This window comes from Sturnira hondurensis, unplaced genomic scaffold (genome assembly GCF_014824575.4).
Source record: "Sturnira hondurensis isolate 20B ecotype Veracruz unplaced genomic scaffold, ASM1482457v3 Scaffold0018525, whole genome shotgun sequence".
In the NCBI taxonomy this organism is placed as follows: domain Eukaryota; kingdom Metazoa; phylum Chordata; class Mammalia; order Chiroptera; family Phyllostomidae; genus Sturnira; species Sturnira hondurensis.
In genome coordinates this window covers 14,274,576-14,298,709 of record NW_028091156.1, presented here as the reverse complement: position 1 = coordinate 14,298,709, position 24,134 = coordinate 14,274,576, and the positions used below count along the sequence as shown (strand labels likewise).

Below are 24,134 nucleotides of genomic sequence, written 5' to 3'. Positions count from 1 at the left end.
CCTCCCAGGGTCCCTGTAAGAGGAGCTGGTGCATGGGCGACACTCGGAGGAGGTGGGCCTTTGCAGCCACGCCTCCCAAACCGTGGCTTGAGGGCAGTGCGGGGAGCCACGTGGAGGACGGCACCCAACGTCGCTGGGGGGGGGTGCTGAGGAGGGTGGGGACGGGGTCGCACTCAGTGGCCAGGTCACATATATTAACAAAGAATCAACATCTAAATAGACTTTTATTGTTTCTTTTACTTATTTGGACAGAAAAGAAAACTCATCAGCTTCCATTAGTCTTCCTAAAGTGTTGGAAACACATTAAACTCAGAAATAGTGGACCTCGTAGAAAAGCATCACAAATTAAAAATATATTTCTCCACGTGGTAAAAGTGCTTTCAATCCAAGTAAAGGACATGGCAACGTGTTTCGAAATGCAATTTAAAATTTGGCCTGCAATCCGTGGCACTGAATGAACACCAAGGACGAGGGTGGCCGTCACGCACCGAGGACACGGGTGACATGGAGCTGGGGGCATGCTGCCGGCAACACGGCTCACGCACTGCGTGTGAGTGACCACGGGAGGAAGTCCCCAAGCCTGAGTAGAGTAGACGCCACACTTGTACAAGTGAGGGGGCGGCGTGAAGTGGCTGCCGGGGGACCAGGCGACTCCAGGAATGACTTGTTTGTTGTCTGCGGGGACAGCCAGACAGCCGGCCACTCTGGCTGAGGCCTCCTCCTGGAAGACCTGGAGCCCGGATTCAGAAAGAGCCCCGGATGTCCCGGGGAGTAAGTGGGGCCTGGCTGCCAGCTGCTGTCTGGTAACCCTTCCCGTCCTGCAGTGAGCCGGCCTCGGGAAAGTCCCACCCCTGAGCCAGCAGCCTGTGCCCCGTGGGGTCTTCGGTGTCAGTGGCACCACCCCCAGGGTGCCACCTGAGACTGGCAAACAGGGCCAGGTTACTCGCTGCACATTCTGGGAAGAGTGGTCATCCCTGGACACATCTTGCCATTCGTCTTGGCAATGCTACATATTTTCCTAAACAAGTAATTGGGCCCAGGACAAGGTCGGTGACAAAGCTGAAGGCCCACAGGCCCCCTGGGTCCTTGGTGGGTGCAACACATCTGCCCTGGTGGCAAGCCGCCCCTTCTGGCTCCGGCATGGGCACTTGGCTCAGACCACAGAACTGAGACTGAGCAAGGAGCGGTGACAGGGAGGGGCGGGGGGGGCGGGGGGAAGGGGGGCAGAAAAGGAGGGAGACATTTTCCTTTTACAGAAGATCTTAAGCAAGAGTAAGAAAATAACCTGAAGATATATTTAAAAATAAAAAATAGCATCACACTTCACTGCGATTGTTGGCGTTTTCCCTTCTCCCCATCCACCCGTGGAACAGGCGACAACGACCAGGGAGGCCTCCTTCACTCACCAGCACTAGGTCCCCTCCCCCATCCGTCATCGCGTTTTCATGGTGCCCCACTGTTTCTTCTATGAGACCCATTCTAAACTGCCCACAGAGGCCAAGTTGGGGGAGCCCTCCACTCCCCTGTGCACCTGGACAGTCCTAGCAGCAAAGAGCCGGCCTCTGCCTGCTTCCGGTCACCTGCAGGCGCAGCATACAAGTGAACCACACCACAAATGTCTTGACATCTTTACAAAGCGGTGTTTCTAGCAGGACATGCTGTGGCTCTTCCTGTCCCTGGCGCCTTTGGTGGCAAGGCCTAGCCAGGTCCTGGGTGCTCAGAGCTGAGCTCTCCTGCAGACGCGGTGCAGATGGAACTCCCCGCTGGGCAGAACAGGGCTGGCAGCGGCCCTGGGGGCACCTGGCAGGTGGAGTCGGGTGTGGCACCCAGTTCTTACACAGCATCCCCGCGAGGCAGGTACTCCCCAGGGGGAGGCCATGCTCTTCCTGGGACGGAAACTGGGACAGCCACCGTCCCTTGGCCAGGTCCGTCGGGTCCCTGCAGAGGTCACAGCAACCTGTCTCCGGGGCTGTGGGCAGGTGGGTCGGAGTGGCAGGCCCTCTCCCTTCTCACCCCTCCTCCGCCTGGCCCTTACCTGGGCCCGGGCCCCAGCATCAGTGGGTCGGAGAGGCGTCCTCCAGGCCCAGCAGCTCCCTCACAAGTCTCTCGCCAAACTGCGCCCGGCTGTACCTCTTCACGTGGTAGGCATCCGACATCTTGTATAGGATGTAGGCATTGTTGACAGCGATGCTGACCGCAAACCAGAACACCTGCTGCCAGGTCTTGTTCGGTTTGTGAGAAATGAAATACCTGCAGGAACACCGGGAGTCAGAAAGGCTGACCCCAGCAGCCGCGGGGGACCCAAGTCAGGAGTGAGGGTCCCCGAAGGCCTCCTCCCAGCCAGCAGGGGAGCTGTGGGGAAGAGCCAGGCTGGGGCATGTCAGTCAGCATGGCCGAGGCTGTCACAGAGAGCTTTCCTTAAGACAAAGAAAATGAGAACAGCTCCCATTACAAGGAGGGCAGGGAGGAAACTGGGAGCCAGGCCTTCGGGGGCTCCGAGAACAAGGCCCCAGGGAACTCTCGGCCTGCTCTGGGCCTTCTCCTCAAAGGTTGTGTCTGTGCACACTCAACCACTTCCCAAAGGTCAAGTTCGCCCATCCCTGAAGGCCTGTGCAAAGCACTTTCTTCTCTCCAAGGGCATGCCTCCTCAGCACGCCCTCTTCCCTGCAGATGGAGGGCAGAAGTCACCTCAGGGGGCCTTCTCTGGTCCTGAGGGGGAGGACGGTGCATCCCTCCTGGGCCAACCCAACTGAGGACTCCTCCCTGGGTGGGGTCCTCCATGTACCCGTCTGTCTCTGCTTCCTGACTGTGTGGCGTCTGAGTGTTGGATCCTCCATACTACCGACCACCCGCACCGAGCAGGCCTTCGGCACAGGATTGCTCTCCATTTCTCCGCATTAACCACATGGAACTCCAAGAGGGGCTAAGGGCGGGGAAGGGCACAGTAGATGGTAGCTCAGTGCCTCCCTGAGGAGTGGGCTCCCTCCCACACCTCTGCGAGTTTCCAGGGGGAACGGGGTCCTTGGCATTGCCTCCCCACAGCAAGAAAGCCCAGAAGATGCCACCGGCCCTCTAAGAGGGCTGAGTAAATGCCTGCTTGCCTTTTGGGTGGGTCTAACCCTGTTCTGGGTATAAGGCCAGTAACAGAGACTCAGTGGCATGCCAAGGTCCAAAAGCAACCACTTCTGAGTTCCTGTTACAGACAGACTGACGCCTGGCCAGGAGACAGCACGGGATATGTACGAGATATGTAGGGATATGTACGAGACGAACACCCACACGCCGCCTGTACTGTGTGGATGCTTCAGACGGGTCAGTGCCTAGTGCAGGCACTGAGAGTGGACTGAATCACCCGTGCTTGCAGACATGCAGCTCAGTGTGGCAATGCCAAGGGCGTGGACCAGCAGAAGGGGAGTCTGGGGCAGTGGGACACAGAGGGTATAGGGTCTGGGCCAACCGCTGAGGGACGGCAGGATCTGAGGATGTGGAAGTAGAGGCACCACCAGATGGGGAAGGGGGTGGGGAGGGCATGGAGAAGGGGTGGGTGCCCAGAGGGGCAGGGCTGCCTGGGCGGAGCCCAGGAGGCCAGGATACGGGCTCGGGATTTATCTCACTGGGTCTTCACTTTTTAAATTCTGAAATTGGGGCAACTATGGACCACCCACTAACTTCCACATTCCGAGACAGTGCCGCTGCAAGACCACCCCCCAGCCCCCGCCCCGGGGTGGGGGTGGGGGGTCCTGGGAGCCACCTACCTGCTGTACTTGTCGTCATACTTGCAGATGTAGCTGAGGTGAGCGGCAAACGCCTCCACGGCCAGGGGGCAGGGGACCTCCCCCCTCTTCCTCTTGATGATCGCCCCTGTGGGGGAGGGAGGGTCAGTCCCCCTCTGCCTGCCTCCTCCAAGAGTGCCTGACATGTGACTTACAGGTGTGCCTGTGTCCACCCTGCGTGGGTGCCCAGATGTGAAGCAGAGAACGGAGGAGGGGGGCAGAGGAGTGGAGGAGAGCGGGGGAGGAGGCGCTGGAGGCTGAGGTCAGGGTGCACAGGAGGTCCCATCTGCCTGCTCCACCTTCCTCTGCCAAAGAAGGTGAAATTCGAGGCTCCAAAGAACAATGAGGTACCTCGCCCCCAGGATCAGCCCCGTCATGCCTCCTGGGACTTCTGGGGCCCCTGTGGCCTCAGGGATGGAAAGTACCCTCTGCAGCTCCTGAAACTCGGCCTACACACAAGCCGTCCACATCCACGCCTGTTCCACCACCACATAGAAAGGGGACAGGATGCTAGGGGCACTGCCAAGCCCAGCTCCTAGCGAGTCCTAAATCCTGTTGCCAGGGGTGGGGGGCCCAGGGCACCCGCTGCAGGGCACTGTCCTCCAACCCCAGTGCCCACACGTGGCCGTGGCCGTGGCCGGGACTCCCGGGCAGCCGCTCCACGCAGCCTCCCCGGCGTGGTGTGCCAGCCTCCCGGGCGTGGTGTGCTCCTGAAGGCAGTGCGGGTGTTGTTCTCTTAAGGGATTAGTTCAAAGGGCTGTGAAACTTTAGCCCCACTGAAACGGACTCCGCTGAAGGAAACAAGGCACGTTCCACGCAGCACAAGGGGCTTTATCGGGGCGCCCCCTCCCCACCCTCACTGAGAGGGTGGAAGAGAGCTCTCTGCACAGGCCGAGTCCTGGGAGGGGAGCTTTCTTTTCTTTTCTTTTCTTTTCTGCCCCCTGCCCACAAATACACACTGGTTTTTCACACTAAAGAAACCCCCAGAGAGCTGGTCAGGGATAGAGCAGCCCGGGCCCCGCCGCTGGCAGCCTGGCCTCAAAGGCCTGGGGCAGGGCCAGGGTGCGTTCCTACAGCCGAGGGTCAGCCGTGCCCGGAACCGAGGCCTCCACCTGGCCAGGGGGCTCCGGGCTCCTCTCTGCCCAAAGCGGCTCTGTGGTCGGTGATCCGGCCTCCGGGGTGTTCTCTGAGGCCGAGCTCCGCAGCTGCCTGGGGCGTCCCGCAGCCCCCAAGGTGGNAAAGAAACCCCCAGAGAGCTGGTCAGGGATAGAGTAGCCCGGGCCCCACCGCTGGCAGCCTGGCCTCAAAGGCCTGGGGCAGGGCCAGGGTGCGTTCCTACAGCCGAGGGTCAGCCGTGCCCGGAACCGAGGCCTCCACCTGGCCAGGGGGCTCCGGGCTCCTCTCTGCCCAAAGCGGCTCTGTGGTCGGTGATCCGGCCTCCGGGGCGTTCTCTGAGGCCGAGCTCCGCAGCTGCCTGGGGCGTCCCGCAGCCCCCAAGGTGGGCTGTCTCCCTCTAACACTCCCCCTGAGGACACCTGCTCCCCATCTCTTGTCTCAGCCCCCCTGCCCCACCTCCCGCCCAGACCTGGGGGGAAACATCCCAGCCTCATCCTCGAGGCCCAGGCCTGGCAGGTTCCCCATCCCAGCTCCATTTTAGCTTGTCTGACATTCAATTCTAGCATCTTCTGGGGCTACCGAGGCCATTTCAGAAACCCCAAGTTCACATGGGTGTGAGCAGGTCAGACCACCCCTGTAAACAAACAAACCCTCTGTTTGCTGAGTCCCCGCAGTTCCCAGGGGTCAGGCTTCCTCTCCCAGAATGGACCCCAGAGGGGCCGAGTCCCTAGGGATCCCCCAAACTGCAGCTTCGGCCTCCTGGCCTCAACATGGCCAGGGCGACAGCTCTGGGTGGCCACCGTACCACACGCCCAGCCACGGAGACCGCCTTCCCATCACTCTCGTTCCTTTTAACTCAACACCAAAGAGTTCAGCTTGGAATCTCAGGAGAGTGGCTTTAACCCCCGGTGTGCTCTGTCTCCCCAAGCACTGCCCCAGTTTATAACCCAGGTCACCGTCCTCCATGGTGACACTTGGCATTTTGAGATACTGCTCCATCTGAAAAGGGTCAGGTTACTGTCCTATAATTACTTTTTCTGAGGCCCAAAGATCCTTGGACAGTGCACATGCTGACAAGCGGTTACCTGGTGTTACCTGTCTTTGCTGGCGTCACACCCGGGAGTGACAGGCACAGGTCCCACAGGCCCCTGGGCGGACCCTGTGCCTCCACAGCTCTGCGTGACCCTGGGTCACAGCTGCACCCCACGTGACCACCTCTAAGCCACCGTGTGGATTACCCAACCCCGTGACTTCAACATCCCAGCAGCTCTGTCTACCACCCCCACGGGCTTTCTGTGGCTTGGCCAGCACCCCCGCCGCCCTTCCCTAGGTCTGAAGGAGTCACAAGCCGACACCGGGTCCCGGGCAGGTGTTCTGGGGGTGCCTCTCTCTCCTGGCATCTGAACCTGAAGTGGGCGGGGACTGTGCTGGGGAAATCGGAGTGGGTTTTAGGAGAAAAGCAAGAGGACTTAGTTCTTGATGGGGATGTCCCTAGACATGGGACAATGTGTGAGTCTTAAAAAGTGCAACGCACACCTGCTGACGCTCTCTGAAAGACGCCTCCTGTTTCCTTAGACTCTAAAGAACAATAAACAGTCCAACAACATTCCTAAACATTTTCTAAAACTGGAAATTCTGTTCAGTTTGGGTTGTACGTGGCCACAGAATAAATCTGAAAACCAGTCTTTAGAATTCATGAGCCCCTACCAGCTGGATGGCATTTAAAGTAGCAGAGAAAGGAAATCCATTCAGTGAATGGTTTGGGCCCAGAGGTGCAGCTGCCTGGTCAACCAACCCTCGTACTTAATTAAAGATGTATAGAAGTTCCCACGGATGCCAAGCACCCAGGTGAATTTAAAGTGGATCATTCTGCAGATCGCAAAGCACCATATAAAACGAGCAGGTGACCTCACAGCTGCCTGTCCACACGCACACACCATGCACATGCACTCACACCTGCCTGTCCACACACACACCACACGTACATACACTCACACCCACCTTGGGACTGAGCAGAGATGCCTAATGTTTGAGAGTAAAGAACAAGATGAACAGACTTGCTTACTCAAAAATGAAAAAAAAATTTATGTTAGAAATACTAACCATAAAAAAACAAGGAAAACAAATACAGGAAGACATTTGCTATGGGCCTAAAATTTGCTTCCAAGTCAATAAGACAAAGACCTCACAAGAAAAAATCCAAAGAACACGAAGAATGGAAGGTTGGGCCCCCGTGGCCTGTCCCAGCGGCACACACAACCTTTTGTCCCCTCACCAAAGCCGTCAACATGCTCGGGCCCCTCGGCCCAGACGCCCCACCCACAGACTCGTCTTGAGGAAGTGATCGAAGACCCACCCAAAGGTTCAGGTACGAAGATGTTCACCCCACCACTATTCATGCTGTAAAAAATGAATCACTGTCAGGGGTGAGAAAAATTATGACAAATACAATGAAATACTAGTTGCCTTTAAAACACTGTGGTTTTGTTGTACACAGAAAGGAAAACGCTCCCTTCATTTAACTAAAAGCCTCTGAGCTTCGGGGCGGGGCAGGGATTTCCAGGGGAAGGAGCAGTGGGCCTCCAGCCCCTTCCTCCTTGCCCCCCAGCCCAGGTGCCCACCCTCCCCAGGGTACCACGTCCAGGGCCCCGGAGGCGCGGGTGATGCTGTGGGCACACTGTGGGTTTCAGGACGTTTGGATTCACAAGTCCTTTAGGAAGGGAAACTCGGGCTGAACTCCACACAAACTCAAAGTTGCAGCATATTTAAAAATCAGCTCTTCTTCCCCATCAATATCCTCCTTACTCATTCCCTTGATTTAAGGGGCCCAACCCCGACATTGCAGCTTTAAGATTTGTCCTCTGAAGTCCTACTGCTCGCTGCTTTCCAGCCTCCCCAGAGGCAATCTCCTCTCTGTTACCCCGGGGCACCCAGCTCGGGGAAGTGCAATGTTCTGCTTTGGGCCATATTTTCTGAGACTAGCACTCAACAGTGATTTGGTGGGAAGTAGCCCCTGCACCATACTCCCAAATGTGTCCCTAAAATCCTCCATGCCCCAGCCCCTGGAATAAGAGCCTAATTCAAATGCTCGCCTTCAGCTTGCAAGGTCACTTCCAAACACTCCCTCTAAGTGCCCTTGACAGAGCTCACGAGTGTGAGTCCCACACCCCCTAACCCTGCAGGGGACAAAGACACCCACGTGCTCGGTCCCTTAATCATGTGATCACTTCTGTGTGTGTGGGGGGGTGAGGGATGGGAAAAAAATGACAACAGACATCAAACACATTCCCTATATACACACAGCACATACACCACACGTCCCACGTGCACACACGACACAGTGCACATGCCACACATGTACCACATGTGCCACACACACATCCTGCATGCATGCACAAATCCACACCATGCATACCACATATGTGCACGCACACACAACCGAGCTCCTTGGCAGGGCCCCCTCAGAAGTGACGAGAAAGGTGCCCTGACATAAAGGAGCTTGGGGACTTTTCAAATACACTACACGGCTGTAAATATTTTTGTGAAATGCCCTCACGTCATTTCAATCACCTTTTCAGCAGTTTAGTAACGTCTTAGCCATGGTAACTTTAAATGGAGACTCCTTGTTAAATAAATCCCATTAGCGATGGACTTTAAATTGCAAGGAAAATCATGACAAGGTCAACTGAAAACCCAAAAATTCCAGAGCAAGCAGTCATTTCTAAGGCGGAAATGAAAAGACAAGAGCAGCTGACTTTCCCTCCCCACCAGAATAGATTTTGACAGAACATCGGATGACAGTGATGACGTAAGGTCCATCTAAACACGCCAGGCGCGGGACCCCACGTCCCCCAAGAGACCTGGCTGCCTCAGGCCCCTGCAGCGGGGGCGTCGATGCTTCTCTAGTTGGCTGGTGTGGGGTGCAAGCTGCAGCCTTCGGCCTGGCCACCGCGAGGGACCAGGTGGGCGGGACCCCGGTGCTGCAGGCGGATGGGCCCTCAGACTCACCCTGCAGGCATCTCACTCAAGCTCACCCAACCCCCGCGCACACACAGCAGAGCCCCCACCTTGCTGCACCGGCGAGTAGGCGTTGGTGAGGAAGCGGAAGTGCCCCTTGTTGTACCAGCAGATCAGAGACATGTTGCCCTTGGTCTTGATGCGGTGCTGGCCCCGGGCGGGGGGCGTGGCCGGGTTGGTCAGCATGGACGCCGGCAGGCCCGTGCAATCGCTCTTCCTGGAGCTGAGCAGGCCACAGCAGTAAATGCCTGGTGGGGACAGGGACGCAAACTCACACGGATGTCATCAGAGGCCCCGGAACCCCCCCTCCAAGCCCTGGGAATGCTCGGGGACAGGAGGGACTGCCTGAGACCAGCGCTTGGGAGGCGTGCCTGTAGAAGTTCCTCCAGGAGAGACTGCTGACGTCTGGGGCTCTTCTCCCAGACACGGTGTCTCTCCAGAACGTCCACAGTCTGCGTGAGGTTACGTGCGGGACTGTGACGTACGCAGGGAAGCCAGAGCAGCACAGGAGCTCTCACTGCCGGAGCGCTGACTAAACAGGGGCACCTGCCATCCCTTCTGCTTCTAGAAACTTCTGGACTCCCCTTGTCACTCCGCACCACAGAAGAGGAACTGCAGCCCCATGGCTGGAGGGCAACGCTGAGCTCCGAACCCAGCCACAGTTAAGTCACCCTAACACTGTCACCAAGGCTTGACCGGCCAAGGGCCCACCCTGCCCTGTCAGCACAGCAGCCAGGGGCCCCACCCCCTTGGAGAGAAGTTAAACCCAGCAGCGGAAAGAGTCACCAAACCGCACTCACTAAGTCGGTGCCCACCTTTGAGCCGAAAGTGCAGAGTGAGTGGCAGCTTCCTGAGGGAGAAGGGCCTGAGCGTGGCCCCTAAGCCCCAGAAGTTTCCATGGGGGCGGGACTGTGAGTGGGGACCAGTAGGAACAGGAGACCCCTGAGTTCCGCCCTGGGCTCTAGGCCCTTCTGGGTCCCCCTGCTCAGGGGCCCGGTGGGCAGGCAGCCACAAATGGCCCTGGGGAAGTCCCCCCTCCCCTAAGCCTGTGTCCTCAATCTGGGTGCCTGGAGGTGACACTCTGACTTGGGGACAGTTTCGCTCACTGGAGGCGAACACAGTGCCATTCCCATCAGCGCCCATCACTGACCCCCACCCCAGGCCAGCAGACTTGGGGGTTCCTTTCCTCCTTGAGCAGCAGCAGTGGGGGGGAGAAGACCCCGGGTGGTTGGGGTCCCAAAGGGAGAGGGCGCCCTGCCGCTTGCTCCTCCACAGACAGAACTACCCAAATCTGCAAGAAGAAGAACATGCTTTCCAAACAGGGAGGAAGACTAGGGCAGCAGGCCAAGGACGTTCTGCCCGGCCTGTCCAGACTGGGGGAATGAGCTGCCTTTTCCCACGGGGGGAGGCAGAAAGCCCGAGTGGTAGCCAAGCCGTCCTGAATCTGTCCCTTTTGTGGGAACAGCAATTACTTTACGAACATTTTCACTGGCTGTAAACGATGTGGGCCTAAGGGGGAATCTCCTGGGGAAACCGCAGACCAAGGAGGCCAGCATCCGGGGTGCGGGCGGCCGTCAGTGTGGCCACTGCTGACGGAGGACCACCACCCTAGGTGCTCACATCGCAGGTGAGGCCCATGAGGCCCATGGGAAGGGCCCGCAGCTCTAGGTGCTTTTAAAGACCAAGCAATGAAATCTTTGCCCATTGGTAGAAAACCTCAACTTCCATGTCTAACTGTTTTCTCACTAGAAGACTCTCTCTCCTCCAACCTCCCCCAGTCTCCTGAGCCCACAGGCGACCCCTCCCCCCAGAACCACAGATGGCCCGTGGCAGTCTGTGGCATCCTCAGTCGCACCACACCGGCCCCGCCCCGGCACACGTGCCCCCGCCGGCAGGAGCGCACCATCCTGGGACGCTGCTCACTGTGGCTGCTCCGTCCCAGAGCCGTCAGCTCCCCGTCACTATTTCGTTTTAAGGCCAGATGTCTGATCTGTGGCTAAGCATCAGGTCTGCAGTTGGGTGGCTCCTCCAGCAGAGTGGGGGCTTTCCGTGTTTCTCCTGAGCTGCCCAGACACCCCCCTCCCCCCGCCCACCGCGTGCAGGACAAGGCAAAGGCAGACGCCACGGCCAGGCTTCCTGGCTTGGCCCAGACCTGCCACTCCAGCTCCTGTTCCTGCCAGACCCGCAGAGGAGGCTGGCCCACCTCTGCCACAAACGCATGGGGCATCTCAGCACGCAGGGGAGACCCTGCCGAGGCCCTCTGTCCCGCACCTGCGTCGATCCACACGATTCTCTGCGGCATCTACCCCTCTGCCGACTGCAAGCGCCCTGCTACAGATGGGGCTGAGTTCAGACTCCCTAGTACCCTGGGAGGAGCGGTGCCCGTGCTACAGGTGAGTGTCTGTGCCCCCCCACCCCCAAATTCCTGCGCTGAAAACCCAACGCCCAACGTGGTGTAAGGACATCAGGAAGTGAGGCATTTGGGAGGAGCTTCGGTCACGAGTGTGCCACCCTGCAGGACGGGACTGGTGCCACCTAGACCTCCCCTGTTCTTCTACCCCGTGAGGACAGAGACTGCACCCTCTACGGCCAGGAAGAGGACCCTCAGCGGACCGCACTGGCACCCCAGTCCTGGACTTCCAGCCTCCAGAACGGTGTGAAACAAATGCCTGTTGGTTCTAAGCCTCCTGCTCTGTGCTAGTCCATTCCAGCAGCTCAAGCCCAGCCAGACACGGACACAAGTCCTTCTACCACCTTACAACAAGGACACGAAGAAACGTGCCCTGAAGCCTGGGCAGAGCTCTGTGCTGACACGTCCCCCAGACAGAGAGCCCCCCAGATGGAGAGCCGGCGGCTGGGTCCCTGGGGCACAGGGTGTCAGTGCCCACTGCGGGCTGGGGTGACCTGTTCCCTTGGGAAAGGCCTCCTCACTGTGGTCCGAGCTCCACCCTCCTCCGGCACCCCCAACCCTGACCGCCACCTTCCCGGGCAGGGGGCACTGACATCCTGCGCCCCAGGGACCACAGCGGCTCGCCCCCGACCAACCTTGCTTTTCAAACTCTTCAAACAGGGTCAGGCTGGTGATGCTGGGCCCCGTGAAGATGATGTAGTTCTTGCCGGCGGCATTCCGGCACAGGCTCCGGGCCACCACACCGTGGAGCTGGGGCTTGTTCTTCAGCGCGTCCAGCCCATCGGGGCCCCCGCCTTCCTTCAGGTGGACGTAAATCTTTAATGGAAACATACAGCAGTCAGCGAGTCCCCAGCGTGGCTCCCTTTCTTCCTCTGCACTTGTCTGTATCACGTCCCAATCTGAGCCGGATTCCCAGGGTCCCTAGCCTTGAGGGGTGTGGGCCCAGAGGCGGGGCTCACAGAGAAATGACAGGGAGGCAGGAGAAGCCGAAGAGAGAAGGGAATGGGGTAAAACTGTCAAAAAGGAGGAAACCGTCAAGAAGGTCCAACAACCTGGCAGATAAACAGCGACTGGATCTGGTGATTTAGTCAAGGGCACGTGACCAAAGCAGAATGGAAAGACAAGCCCTGTTCCTGATGGCAATACTATGTAAAATGCAGTGTAATCAATAATTTCTACGTTAACACACATGCCTGTCCTTTCCTCCCATGCCTGGTGACCCCTGCTCATGTTCACTGTTTCTGCACAGAAATCCCCACTCACAGTTAGAAACACTGGGCACATGTTGGTTTTTGCTGCATAAGAAATTGCCACACACTTAGAGGCTGAAACGACACCTGCTTATTAGTTGCAACTCTGAGCAGGTGTGTCTGGGACTTGTGGCACCTGAGACGGTTCCGGTCTAGGTAAGGCACTGTCATTTCAAACTGTGTTAAGTGCCCACCTGGAAGGAACAGCGCCTCTCAGAGGCACGGCCAGCCTCTCACTCTCCTGGGAAGAGCACGCTTCCCCCAATGGCATGTAGTCCTGTTGCAGGGCCATCTTAGTTTGTCCACACAAGCGCATCTGAGCACTGGCACTTCCCCAGGTTCCAGCCGGTCCCCTCCCGTCACAAACAAGGGCTGGAGGGACTCAGAGCTCTCTTGTCCCTACTGGGAAATCTGGAGGAAGGCTGAGGTCAACAGCGCCAGCCATGAGAGTCCTGAGAGGGTTCCCAACTAGCGGCACTCAGAGCTCTCCATTAGGGAGTTTCTTTTTAAAGTGAATATAAAATAAGACCTACATTGCACAGGTAACATAAAAACCTAGCACCCTCAAAAGTCCCAGCCAGGGGCACACTGAGAAGGAAGTGTTCAAGGGTTGTGCAAACTTGAATAGAGCATCCCACTGCTCTGCCTCCACTCTGACCGACTTCAGCTGGTCCAGGCTGTCGAGTGGATGAGCACACCTGTAACTCCACAAGAAAGATCAGGACTCCCAACGGAATCTCATCCCAACGGCCACAGCTGCTGCGGATGCACGAACAGCTGCGTGCAGAGTGGATCTGGGCGAGGCCGCATCCCTGTGCACGCACACACACTCAGACACACTCGGGGTGCGAGTTCTATCACAGCTCCCGGGAGCACTGCTGAAGGAGACGCCCTTCACTTAACTGCGTGGTTGCTGCGTTGCAGAAAGTCCTCCCCCCCCCACACACACACACACAACTAGAGAGAGCAGCATGGCGCTAAACACCGTCCATCCCTGGGTACGTGGAATTTGCCGTAGATGCTCTTACCACCTGAGCCACGAGCTGGTTCGACCAGTGTCTTTAGGGCAGAAAATTATGTCGTTCAGTTGCCAAACTTGTCACTTTTCCTAAAACCAGTTTCACGGGATACGAGTTATTAACTTTCAGATGCCTAGACACAGACGGTAAGGGGAGGAAGTTACCAGTATGAGACTACACTTCGTGCCAGGTGAGATCACTAGTGGGGTGTATTTTACAGTGACATCCTGACAGACAGAATCTTAGGAAGCGTGGACTACCGTAGCAATGCCTAGGGGACACAGGTCACACACAACTGCTATGTCAGCCTTACTTCTCAAGTGTCCCAAGACCTCGAGGGGGGGGCCTGGCTCCGTCTCCCTCACCCCACCCCAGTCTGTCAAAAAACACTGGCAACAGCTGCAACACTGATGGGCTCAGAGGTCCTTAAGTTGTAGCAGCTGACACTTCCACTAAGCTGTCACTGGGCCTTTGGTGGTGCTCGCCAGAGACAGGGGGGCACGGTGTAGCCACGAGGGACAGCGCAAGAGTGACAGTCTCACTGAAATGATGTAGAACAAGCTCAGGGACGTGTGCAAGGCTGTGGCCTGGGACATTTGGGGGCCACTTGTAAGAACTGCAAAATTTAAATGATGCTCACTTACCATGAGAGCAACTGAGTCCCCTACAAGGAGACAGCGGGTGGGGGGGTGGGGTGACCACTGGAGCCAGTGGGCATGGCACTACATCCACCGGCCTGAGTGGTTTGGGACAAGTCACTCAATGGCTCTGAGCGATAATTTTCTGACTTGCAAGGATAATAACACTACGCACCTGGCAAGGCCACTGACTTTAAGGGGAAGTTGTATACAGAGAAATGGCTTGTTAATGGCGAAGCTCTAGACTGGACAAGACACGTGGCCAGTTTAGTGTGGATTAACTAACAGTGAGTACACTGAAAACTCCAGTTCCATAGTCACACTCGTCACATTCCAAGTGCTTAACAGTCGCCTTGGCCAGTGGCCACCACCTGCAGCACCCAGATACAGGGCGTGTGTCCCCTTCAGCTCTGTGGGGCAGCGTGGCCATGCGCCTTGCCAGGCCCATGAGCCCGGCTTTCCAGCCCAGTCCCCAAGCCGCCACTGCACAACGACTCTCACAGCTGGTTCCTCTCCCATTGCCTCTTTACCACAACCAGGACCAGGCAGGGCCAGTGCGCGGGGACTGCTCTCTGCCCTCCCTTCTCCAGCTGCTCCTTTGGCACGAAAGACCGTGCAAGAACTTTGCTTTTGTTCCATCCCAGCTCAAGTCCCAGTGAGGCCGTCTTTCAAAATGACAGGCTGGTGGGGGTGAGGGGGCTACCTTGCTGTGAGCTCCACGCGCCCACCCACGTCAAGGAGATCATGGGTTCTAGGTCCTTGGGGCGAGGGCCAGGGTTTAATCTGAGCCAGTCACTGCCTGGCTCACTTCTACAGGCGCTTAATAATACTTGATTGTTGTCTCTGAATCCCCATGTGGCAAATTATGGGCAAATCACCCCATTCAAATGACCGAGGAAGAGATGGGTCCTCAGCCCCCTCCTCAAAGACACTCGGGGAAGCCGTGACAGATGTCCTGTACCCCAGCCGATTCCCTCCTGTGACATAACCATGTCCAACCAGGGCAAAATCAGAGCTGGCACCCTGGCCACCGCACGAACGAGCAGATGGACGAACATGGGCCCTGCCTACGTCAACTCCACAAGTGGAATTCACTCTAGTTCACGGATTCCACTCCAAGCCTTACTTGTCAAGCTCATCCAGTTAGCTACAGACCAGGAGCAAAAGATTTCTTTCACAGAGTGTATAAGAAAAGGTTCCAAGTCAAATAAAAACAAAACTTCAGTGCACATTCCTTGGGTTCCTTCCACAGGAAAAGTACGCCTCACGGTAATGAGGGGGATCGGTGACAGCTGATGCAAGAACACCAGCCAACAACAGCCACCTTGGAGGAGGACCAGACCCTGGGTCTCGTCTAAAGTGAGAAAAATTCTCTCCCCGGGAGAGAACACAGCCTATTGGTTAAGGCTCTGGGCTCAGAAGGCCTGGGTCAAATCANATACTTGATTGTTGTCTCTGAATTCCCATGTGGCAAATTATGGGCAAATCACCCTATTCAAATGACCGAGGAAGAGATGGGTCCTCAGCCCCCTCCTCAAAGACACTCGGGGAAGACGTGACAGATGTCCTATACCCCAGCCGATTCCCTCCTGTGACATAACCATGTCCAACCAGGGCAAAATCAGAGCTGGCACTCTGGCCACCGCAAGAACGAGCAGATGGACGAACATGGGCCCTGCCCACGTCAACTCCACAAGCGGAATTCACTCTAGTTCACGGATTCCACTCCGAGCCTTATTTGTCAAGCTCATCCAGTTAGTTACAGACCAGGAGCAAAAGATTTCTTTCACAGAGTGTATAAGAAAAGGTTCCAAGTCAAATGAAAACAAAACTTCAGTGCACATTCCTTGGGTTCCTTCCACAGGAAAAGTACGCCTCACAGTAATGAGGGGGATCGGTGACAGCTGATGCAAGAACACCAGCCAACAACGGCCACCTTGGAGGAGGACCAGACCCTGGGTCTCGTCTAAAGTGAGAAAAATTCTCTCCCCGGGAGAGAACACAGCCTATTGGTTAAGGCTCTGGGCTCAGAAGGCCTGGGTCAAATCATCTGTCGCTTTATGGCTGAGACTTTGGGCGAAGTAGCTGGTCTCTCTGTGCCTCAGTTTCCTTCTATGAAATAGAAGCAGAACACAGCTCGCTCATAATGGCTTTGTGAAAGAGAATAATGCACGGAGGGAGGCAGGCACCCCATCACTGTAAATTACCCTTTCCTGAAGCCCAGAAGCTATCAGAAAGTCATAGATTCTCCTTGATTCATGGAGAATCAAGGGAGGGGAGGAGCTTCCAGACCAGCTGGTCCAGCAACACGGGGCGGGACCTCGTTCAGAGTGGCCCTCGAAGACGTCCACCTGGGTGCTGTTGGACACACCGAGGGTGAGCCCAGGGGTAAGAGCATTTGGAAGTTCCCATTTGAATCCTGGCCACTGAAGCCCAACCCCCTCCAGGTATGTTGCCTCACTGAGCAAGGAATGACGGTGGCCATGTAGCATGGCTCTGCCCTGCTCCACACGGCAGTCACTCAGCCCTCTCGGCCCTGTCTATCTTCAGCGGAGCATCCCCATGCCCCTTACGGCTCCCCCACGGGGCGCTCGCTGGCATCTACTCTCTTGCCCCTGCCTTCTCAGGGCTCCTGCCTGCCAGGGTCCCTCCCCCGCTGGGAACCCTGGAAGCAGACAGCCCCATCCAGCACATTCAAGCAGGAGGAACCTGCCTTTGCTGCTTGTGTGTTTCGTCACTGTCATTTAAATTAACAGACCCTTTTCTTTACACCCAAAGACTCTCAGGGCTTCATGGAGTAACCAGGCATCAATATGTGAACTGAACAGTGGCCGATTTGCTCCCACTGGATCCTCAGTCTCTTTGACACTTTGAACAGACAGAACAGCGGTCCCTCCAGACGACGGTCTCCTTTCGACCCCACAGAGAGGCCACAGGGCCTCCAAGAAGTGCAGCCTCAGCACCTCAGACAAAGGAGCTCCCTCCTGTCAACCACACGGCTTCCCCTGCGGACCGCAAGTTCCGTCTCCTGTGTGAGCCTCTCCTTTCCCTCCTCCTCAGCGACCAAGGGAGGCTGCAGGGGAGGGGACAGGCGGGGACCCTGCCTAGCTCTCCTCAGACACCCTCTGCAAACAGGGCCAGAGGGTGTGCTGGGGGTGGGGACAGTCCCTGGCAGGCCTGTGACATAGAAGAGAAAGTCTCCAGTGTACCATACGCATCTGACCTGGAAATGGCGGTGGGTACACCAAGAAAAGAAGGCACCAGCTGCAGTCTCAGGCAGCACAATACGTTCGTGCCCAAGAAGCAAGAACATCTCGGGGGTGTCAGAGCCTCACTTTGTAAGTGATCCCCAGCCTGTGACTCCGCTGCTACCAAAACCCGGAGTCGGAGCCTGAAGATCCCCTATGAGATGGCTGATGTGCACGCCCAGGTGTGGGCCCGTCGGAGGGAAGAGGCGCCTCCATCAGCCCTGATGACTTCCAGTGCAGACAGAAATACCCCATGGGCCGCCCACTTCTCTGGAAGCGGCCCCTCAGAGGTGGCTCACAGAATACTTTCCACGTGGACGTACACACTCAAAATAAGACCATGTGCTCCAATGTGCCCGCTCCTGAGCTGGTGGCTGTGTGTCTTCCTCCCACACGGAGGGGCCCCGGGAGGCTGGGCTGGCAGACTGGGGAGCCAGCAGCCCTTTGGCTCCAATTTCTGCTGGACTGCCTGTCAGCCTTGAGATTTGGGGTAAATGATGGAAACTCGGGGGGCTCCCGTCTGCCCATGTGCAAAGGAAGGACAGCAAGACGCTCCTCCAAGGCTGCGTGGTGCTCAGTGGATGTGCCCGTGTCTGGCCTGCGGTGAGTGGCGCTGGCTGCCCTCCTGTCCTTCCAACCCCTGCAGTCACAGGTCACCCCCTTCCCTGGCACATCCCATGTCCTGTCCTGTGCACCCTGGGGGGCTTTCCTCAACCCACAGGTGCCCCCCTTCAGCCCACGACGCTCTGGTCCCGCGCTCGCCACACCATGAGTGAGTACGTTCAACCCCTCCACCGCTCCTACCGGCCAGGCAGCGAGGGCCCCGTTTACCTCTGGGTCTTCAAGGCCAAGGACAATGCTAAGTCCATGACAGTGTGATGAAAAACAACCTGTGCTTAGAGATTTGTTTGCAGAGTTCTTACCCTCCCATCTGTTTTGTAAATTCCTCAGTAACAGGAACCTGTCTTGGACTTCAATTACTAAAAAGAAAAAAGGACCCCCCACCCCACCCAGCCCTGCAAAAAATCCCAGAAAGCCCTCTGGGCTCTGGAAAGGCGAAGCTGAAGACACCGCCATCCCACCCACTAGCTCAGAATCCGGGGCGAGCACGGGCAGTGCGCCTGAGAAGCAGCCAGGCCACGCAGGCCGGGTGGGCGCCAGGAAATGCTTCTGCGGTAGAATCAATGGGATGGAGGTGTATTGAGACCGACTGACCGACCTTTCTGTCTGTTGTGAGACATTTGTTTTACGGAATAACTCACATGATTAAGTAAGGAGGCTGGTAAATCCGAAACCTGCAGGGCGGGCCAGCAGGCTGGGGGCCCAGGGGAGAGTTACAGTTCAAACCCAAAGGCCGCCTGCCGGCAGAAGGCCCTCTTCCTCGGGACCCCAGTCTTCTGCTGAGGCTTCATCTGATTGGATGAGGCCCACCCAATCTGGAGGGCCTCTGCTGCACTCTAAGTCCTCTGATTTACATGTACATCTCACCTGAAACAACACCTCCACAGAAACAGCCAACCCAGTGGCTGACCACATATCTAGGTCCTGTGGCCCAGCCAAACAAACCCCCGTGCCCTGGGCCTGGGGCTGCAGCCAGGCAAGGGCACCGAGGCAGGCTCAGCTGTGACTGATGGGACAGGTGCTAGGCGGCAGGACAGGAGAAGCCAGCCCAGGCCAGGAGCCGTCACGCCTTGCCACCTCCGGTTGTCACCACCCCCCACCTTCTCGTTCCAGCCCTACACCCCGGCTACTCCTGGCAGCTCAGACCCTAACACCATTGCTGACACAGAGCCCGGCCACCTCTCAGAAAACGCACACCTGTATCCACTGGGAGGGACCAGAGCAGGGCTGGGAGGGCCACACTCCTGATGGGGCTGCTTCCACCCTTGGGCTGGAGCTGGGGCTGGCTTGTTCGGAGGGTATCCTCAGCACTGGAGAGAAGGACTGGGGCCTAGCAGGCTGGGGCCTTCTGGACCCACCACAAGTGCGCTCTCAGGAGAGATGGCAGTCACCTGTTCTGCCCCATTGTTGTGGTGAAGAGGGCTGACCCCCTAAGGGCGGGAGTCTTGATCAGTGGTCACTGCGGCTATTTAAATATGGGGCTGGGCTGGTAGGAAGAACATGCAGGGGCAGTGCCGGCTACCCCAGGGCCCCAGGGTTGGGGGGAGCGGCCAAGCCCCAGCCTCAGCTGGAACATCCGGGTGACATACAATGAAAGGGCTGGTGAGTTCATCAGTCACCTGATGGGCCAAGGCCCCTGACTCTCCCTGGCCCCGAGGCCCGGCCCCGGGCTCACCTGGATGATGAAGCCAGTGGAAGAGCACTGCCGGACCCACAGGCTGAATTTCCGCTTTTTCCTCTTTCGAAGTTCCCGCTCCGTGCACGTGGCAATGAACACAGGGTCTTCATCAATCAGGGGTTCGTGTAGCACCTGCCGGGAGAGTGGAGGCAGAGGTTCTCACAGAAAGCCGTGTGAGCTCAGGGGGTCATCAGATGTGGGCTCAAGCCTTGTCTCACCTTTGACCAACTGTGTGACCTCGGCTGAGTCACTCTACCTCTCTGATCCTGACTCTCCTCCTCTACAGCAGAGTAACACCAACATCTACACCCGAGTTCTGGGGAGGCATAAGTAAAAAACTGGATGCCAAGCACTTAGCGCAGGCCCTGATGTATGACAGGTGTTCGGTAAATGGAAAACTGTCTGTCACTTGATAGAAGGATCACCAGGCCCCGACCTCTCTCCGGTCATGCCTGGTGGCAGGCACCCACTTCTCACAAAAGACCTTTCCACTCCCGGACAACAGCTTCAAATGTTACAAAGGCAAAATTTACTTGCATTTAACTTAAACCTGTTGTTCTGACTTCTGCCCTGTAAGAAACAAACAAACCAACCCCCACATACTATTTGTTTAGGTATTCGAGATTCCAGACGGCTCTCACGCTGGCCTACCACCTGCTTTTCCCGGATCCTGAAATCGCCCAGCTCCCTCGCCACCAGGACCCGGCCTTGGGCTCTGCCCCAGGGCGCCATGTTCTTTCAACATGGGATCCCAAGGCCATTTTAAAAATCACTTTTATAATTTAGCTTCTTGATAACATAGTTAGAAGACATTTTCAGTGACAAGACAATGAAGTAAAAAGAAATAGCATTTGAAAAATAGGCTCCGAGGGGTGGCCAGAGTTTTGTCTCTTCAAGGTAAACTTTTTGGGGACACTTTTGGGTAAAGTTTAGGACCCTGCTCCACTGCCTCCCAGCCCCCGATCCTACTTCAAGCTTAATTATGAATTGGTGTGTATGTATGTAGTTCACTGAAATGAAGAGTGTAGGAAATCACAGGATTCCAAGAACTCTCCAAGGCTCTGGATCGGGGCCAGATGAGGCCTGGCCCTCTCTGCCTAGTGTACACACAGTTTTATTGGAACTGCCACGCTCATTCACTTCTGCCCTGTCGATGGCTGCTTTTGGGCTACAATGGCAGACCTGACAAGTTGAAACGGCGGCCTGATAGCTCACAAAGTCAAAAATTCTACCACCTGGCCATGACAGAAAGAGTGTTCCAGCCCCTGGTCTCCACCAGGACCTTAAGAGCTTCAGAACGAACACACTGGTCACCAGGGAACATACTAAAATGCCGAGTCTGATTCAGTAAATGTGGGCAGGGCCCACGTGGCCGCCTTTGCAAACAGCTCCCAGGCGGCGTCAGAACTCGCTGGGCCGAAAGCAGAATGGGGGTAATACTCACCACACCCTTCCATTCGTTCATTAAAGCTACCCGGAGTCCATTAATAAAACCATGACGGCTGTAGCGTTCGGTCTGGGTTGTGTACACTGGTCCCCTCGGCTTTTCTGTTGCCGGCACGGGGAACAAGCCTGGCCAGTCTCCCTGTTGTGGGGGCAGGCCTGTGAGGTGCCCCCGGGGCCCTCCTGCCTGTGTCCTGAACTCACCAGCTCTGCGTGGCTCATGAACCATGGAGGCCCCATTGGGAACCACTGTAGCAAAACAGTTGAGCACCCGACTGGGTGGGGAAGCGGAACGGAGGGAAGGAGAGATGCGGAGACACGCTTTGCCGCCCTCTCCCACCCGCAGAAGGCCCACTCCACCTGCACTTAGTGTGTAATCAGTTGCAAATCACATGCTCGCCAGCGCAGAAGGGCCAGCGAGGGTTTCTGGGCCCCGCCGCAGCCTCCCTCTTTTCCATCAGCAGTAAGTGAATTCTGAACAGGCCATTACTAAATGCAGCCCAGAGCAGCGTGCCCGCCGCAGCCCCCAAACTCTGCCAGGGAACCTCCTCCTCCACCACCGTCAGGCCGCAGACAGTCAGCAGGTCCATCAGCAGCTGTGTTTCCGGAGTACCTCTGTGTCGGACAAGCTCACTTTGGGGTGTGGCAGCGGGTCGAGTAGGGGAGAGACAAAGCACCCCTTCATATGCCTGTGTAATCCCTCCTGCAGATATTCTAATTAATCTGTCCCCAATTTTGAGAAGATTTGGTGTCTCCTCATTCTGCATGCGTAAGTGCACATGCATAGCCATGCACACGCAGGTGCACAGGCATGTGCACACACACTGTTGGGTTACCATTAGACTCTGGGAGCTGTTAATTTCTGGAGACTCTGTAAAAGTTGTGACTCATCCCACAGGGTCACGTTTGCCAGGTCCAAAGGCCCCAAGGGTTACAGGGCAGAGGGTGCGTGGAGTCTGCGAGGCGAGTGTGCCGTGTGCCCGTGGTGACGTGAGTGTCTGGGAAAGGATGCAGAGCAAGGCCACCCCCCAGCTGATGAGGGATGGAGGGCAGGTGAACCAGAGGACCTCACCCAAGGCAGGATGGCCCTGCCAGGGAGCCCCGAGGCTGCGGGCAGCAGGCGGCAACCTGCAACCAAACTTACTCCTGGATTCCCCTCTCCTTGAATTGAAGAGCCCAGCAGGGGCACAGCTGGGAAGCCTGGAAAGCTTTGGGGCGCCCAGCTTCTCCAGGATCAGAAGAGGACCTCTCCTCCCTGTCTTGGAGGAGAGTAAATGCAGGCACCAAGGCACCGGAGGCCGAAGGGAAAAGCCCTGCAGACACGTCTGCTGACCCAGTGGAGGAAGGAAGAAGAGGAAATTCCACCTGACAAGCAGCCAACAGGAGGAGTTGGTGGGGGGGTGAGTCCAGCTGGGCTGGGGTGAGTCCCAAACTCTCAGACTTTCCTAGTGGGCACTTTGGGTCCCTGAGAGCTCCCCCAGAGTGCTGGGGACACACAGGGGGGGCAGTGGCCAGGGATTTAGGTCTCCCATGTCACAGACCACAGGCAGCCGGCACACAGCAGGCACAGCGAACTTGAATCCGAAGGGGCGAGACCTCCCTTGCCTCAGAGCCGAGCCACCGCGTCTCCAGGCCCCAAAGCATCGGTCACCCAAATGGCCAGTCATTTGATTCTCAGAGACGCGGGGGCACTGCGAGCCCACAGCCTTCTCTGGCAGCTCTCCGAGGAGCCCACTGGTGTCCGACCCTAAACGTGGCCAGAATACTGGTGTTTCCCTTCCTCCACCAACAGGTTTCTGGTTTGGTTCATGTCCAATCAACCAAATACTCTGGGAAACAATAACGGGCCCATCTGCACTGGGCCCTGCAGGGCTGTTACAAGGGTGGGCTTGTGACCCCCAAACCCCTGCTGCCAGGTGGGGCAGTAAGTGACACAATTGGGAGACAAGACAAAATGACCTTTGTCTATAAATGAAGGGAGTGGGGCCAGGGGCTAGGAAACCAGGAATGTGGGAATGGACCTTACACTGGCTGAGACCGGACACATCTGCCCAGGCAGGGAGGAGGGGAGCTTCCCAGGAGTCGGAGCATCACAAACACCTGGGAAGGACTGTGAGCCGAGCTGTTCACAGAATGGCAAGGGACACGCAGGAACCATTCAAGGCTCCCGAAAACCTGGACTGGGCGGGTCTTCCCCACCAAACCCCTGTGGTTTTCACCTATGGGAGAGGTACGGAATTGGAGAAAGGAGCTCAGAGAGAAAACCAAAGAGAATTTGAGGTTGAGAAGGCCCTTAAAGAATAAGCACAGGAAGAGAAGGTAGACTGATGGGTCGTTGAACGCAAAAATAAAACTGAAGTTTTTGTCTCCACGCAGAACAGGTCAAAGGGAAATGGGGCCACACAGGCCACTGCGGAACCTGCAGAAACGAGCCACCTCCTCAGTGCCGTAGACACACAGAGCAACAAGGAGGAAAATTCTGAAACTGTCACCGCAGCCAAATGCGTGTCACAGGTCAGTGTCACAGAGACTCAGCAGAGACCACACAGGGACTTGTAGAACCAGGTAGAGAAGCAGGGAGGTGTTGGGGCCACAACGGTTAGGCACGGGGCTCCCCAGACCTCCTCCCTGGGCTCACACGCCTGCCGCGTGGGCCAGAGGGAGCCCAGCGCAGCAACTCCTGGCTGCCGAGAGCGGCTGCAATCCCAGGCTCCTGCCCTTCGCCACCCAGAAGGCCTCCTTCCCCTCCCACCCCCTCAGGACGAGCAGACTCGGAGAACAGGACAAGAAAACTCACGTTACCTTGGGCAAACGTAACTTGGAATGAAAGCATCATTAAAGGAGAGGAAGGATGGGGAGAATAAGGGGGGGAAAGGGCACCTCGGAGCAAACACTGAATTTGGACTTGTCTGTGCTCTGGA

General features: G+C 56.9%; 1 protein-coding gene across 2 annotated transcripts in view; it reads right to left on the bottom strand.

The window, feature by feature from the left end:
- Positions 1-299: 299 nt before the first annotated feature.
- Positions 300-24,134, bottom strand: part of PGBD5 (piggyBac transposable element derived 5) — a 73,950-nt gene continuing 50,115 nt past the window's right edge. The window contains exons 3-8 of one of the 2 annotated variants that reach the window (XM_037069477.1): positions 19,768-19,902; positions 11,952-12,132; positions 8,957-9,154; positions 3,756-3,861; positions 2,036-2,250; positions 300-1,938 (exon numbers count right to left, since the gene is read on the bottom strand). In XM_037069477.1, coding sequence (XP_036925372.1) covers positions 2,055-2,250; positions 3,756-3,861; positions 8,957-9,154; positions 11,952-12,132; positions 19,768-19,902 — 816 coding nt within the window. In that variant the 3' untranslated portion in view covers positions 300-1,938; positions 2,036-2,054. Of the gene's footprint in view, positions 2,251-3,755; positions 3,862-8,956; positions 9,155-11,951; positions 12,133-19,767; positions 19,903-24,134 lie in introns of both variants that reach the window. The other variant, XM_037069476.1, reaches the window with a different exon arrangement.